Source organism: Protobothrops mucrosquamatus, unplaced genomic scaffold (genome assembly GCF_001527695.2).
Source record: "Protobothrops mucrosquamatus isolate PMUCROS unplaced genomic scaffold, P.Mucros_1.0 scaffold1607, whole genome shotgun sequence".
NCBI classification, from domain to species: domain Eukaryota; kingdom Metazoa; phylum Chordata; class Lepidosauria; order Squamata; family Viperidae; genus Protobothrops; species Protobothrops mucrosquamatus.
Window position 1 is genome coordinate 363,932 of NW_015387770.1, and position 1,507 is coordinate 365,438.

A 1,507-nucleotide genomic window follows, 5' to 3' on the forward strand; every position below is an offset into this window, starting at 1 on the left:
CCCCGCTTAGGCGGCGGGAACCCCCCCCGGCCATCGAGGCGGCGCGACCCCGGCAGGGGCGGCGGCGCGCTCGGGCCTGCTCGCCCCCCCCCCTCAGGCACCGGCGGGGCGGAAGCGCGGGCCCGGCACCGGCGCGGCCCCGAGGGCGAGCCCGGCCCGAAGGCGAGGAGGACCCCGCCGCCCTCCGGCCCGGCCGCCCGCTCGGCCGCTCGCCCACCCACCCCGGCCGGCCGCGCCCCGCCCGCCCGCCCGCCGACGGCCCTGCCCGCCGGCCCGGCCTGGATGTTACCTTCATCAGCCTCCTGCTGGCCGCCATCTTGGATCTGCTGCCGCTGCCCCACAATGCATCGCGGCGGCGGCGGCGCTTCCTGGAAGGCCGGGCGGGCGGGCGCGAGAAGCAGGGTGGCTGGCCCGCGCGAGGCGAGTCTGCTGGGAGGGCGGTCGGGCGGGAGGGCGGAGAAGGAGAAGGAGAAGAAGAAGAAAGAGAGGAGGGTGGAGGAGGAGAAGAAAGGGAGGGTGAAGAAGAAAGGGAGGAGGAAGAGAGTGGAGGAGAAGAAAAAGGAAGAGTGGAGGAGAAGAAAAGGAGGAAGAGAGTGGAGGGGAAGAAAAGGAGAAGAAGGTGAAGAAAGCGAGGAGGGTGGAGGAGAAGAAAGGGAGGGTGAAGAAGAAAGGGAGGAGGAAGAGAGTGGAGGAGAAGAAAAAGGAAGAGTGGAGGAGAAGAAGAGGAAGGGAGTGGAGGAGAAGAAAAGGAGAAGAAGGTGAAGAAAGGGAGGAGGATGGAGGAGAAGAAAGAGGGTGAAGAAGAAAGGGAGGAGGAAGAGAGTGGAGGAGAAGAAAAAGGAAGAGTGGAGGAGAAGAAGAGGAAGGGAGTGGAGGAGAAGAAAAGGAGAAGAAGGTGAAGAAAGGGAGGATGGAGGAAAAGAGGAAGAAGGGGAAGAAGAAGAGGAGGAGAGTGGAGGAGAAGAAGAGGAAGAGAGTGGTGGAGAAGAGGGTGGAGGAGAAAGTGGGAAGGAAAGGAGGGAAGAGTGAAAGAGCAGGAACGTGAAAAAGAGGAACAAAGTGATAGCTAAGATGAAGCAGGAAAGGGATGATGAAGGATGAGAGATGATGAAGAAGACAAGATGAGGGTGAAGAAGGAGCAAGTGAGAAGAGGATGGAAAAAAGGAAGATCATGAGGATGGAGAAGAGAAGGAAGGTGAAGAGGAGGAACAAAGTCTTGAGGGTGAAGAAGAAAGGAGGGATGAAGAATGGGAAGAAGGTGGAGAAAAAAGGAGGAAGACAATATGGAGAAGAAGAAGGTGAAGTGACGGTGAAGAAAAAGGAAGAGGAAAAAAAGAATGTGGAGATGATGAAGAAGAAGGCAGGGTGATGGTAAGGGAGCAAGTAAAGAGGATGGAGAAAGGAGGAGGCTGAAATAGAGAAGAGGAAAAAGGTGAATTAGAGGAACAAAATCTTGATGGTGAAGAAGAAAGTGAGAAAAAGTGCAAACTGCAGAGGAGGAGGAAGA

General features: G+C 57.4%; 1 protein-coding gene across 1 annotated transcript in view; it reads right to left on the minus strand.

The window, feature by feature from the left end:
- Window positions 1-343, minus strand: part of UBE2L3 (ubiquitin conjugating enzyme E2 L3) — a 16,550-nt gene extending 16,207 nt beyond the window's left edge. Inside the window, exon 1 of the mRNA XM_015822575.1 lies at window positions 290-343. Coding sequence (XP_015678061.1) covers window positions 290-316 — 27 coding nt within the window. The 5' untranslated portion in view covers window positions 317-343. The remainder of the gene's footprint in view (window positions 1-289) is intronic.
- Window positions 344-1,507: the final 1,164 nt, after the last annotated feature.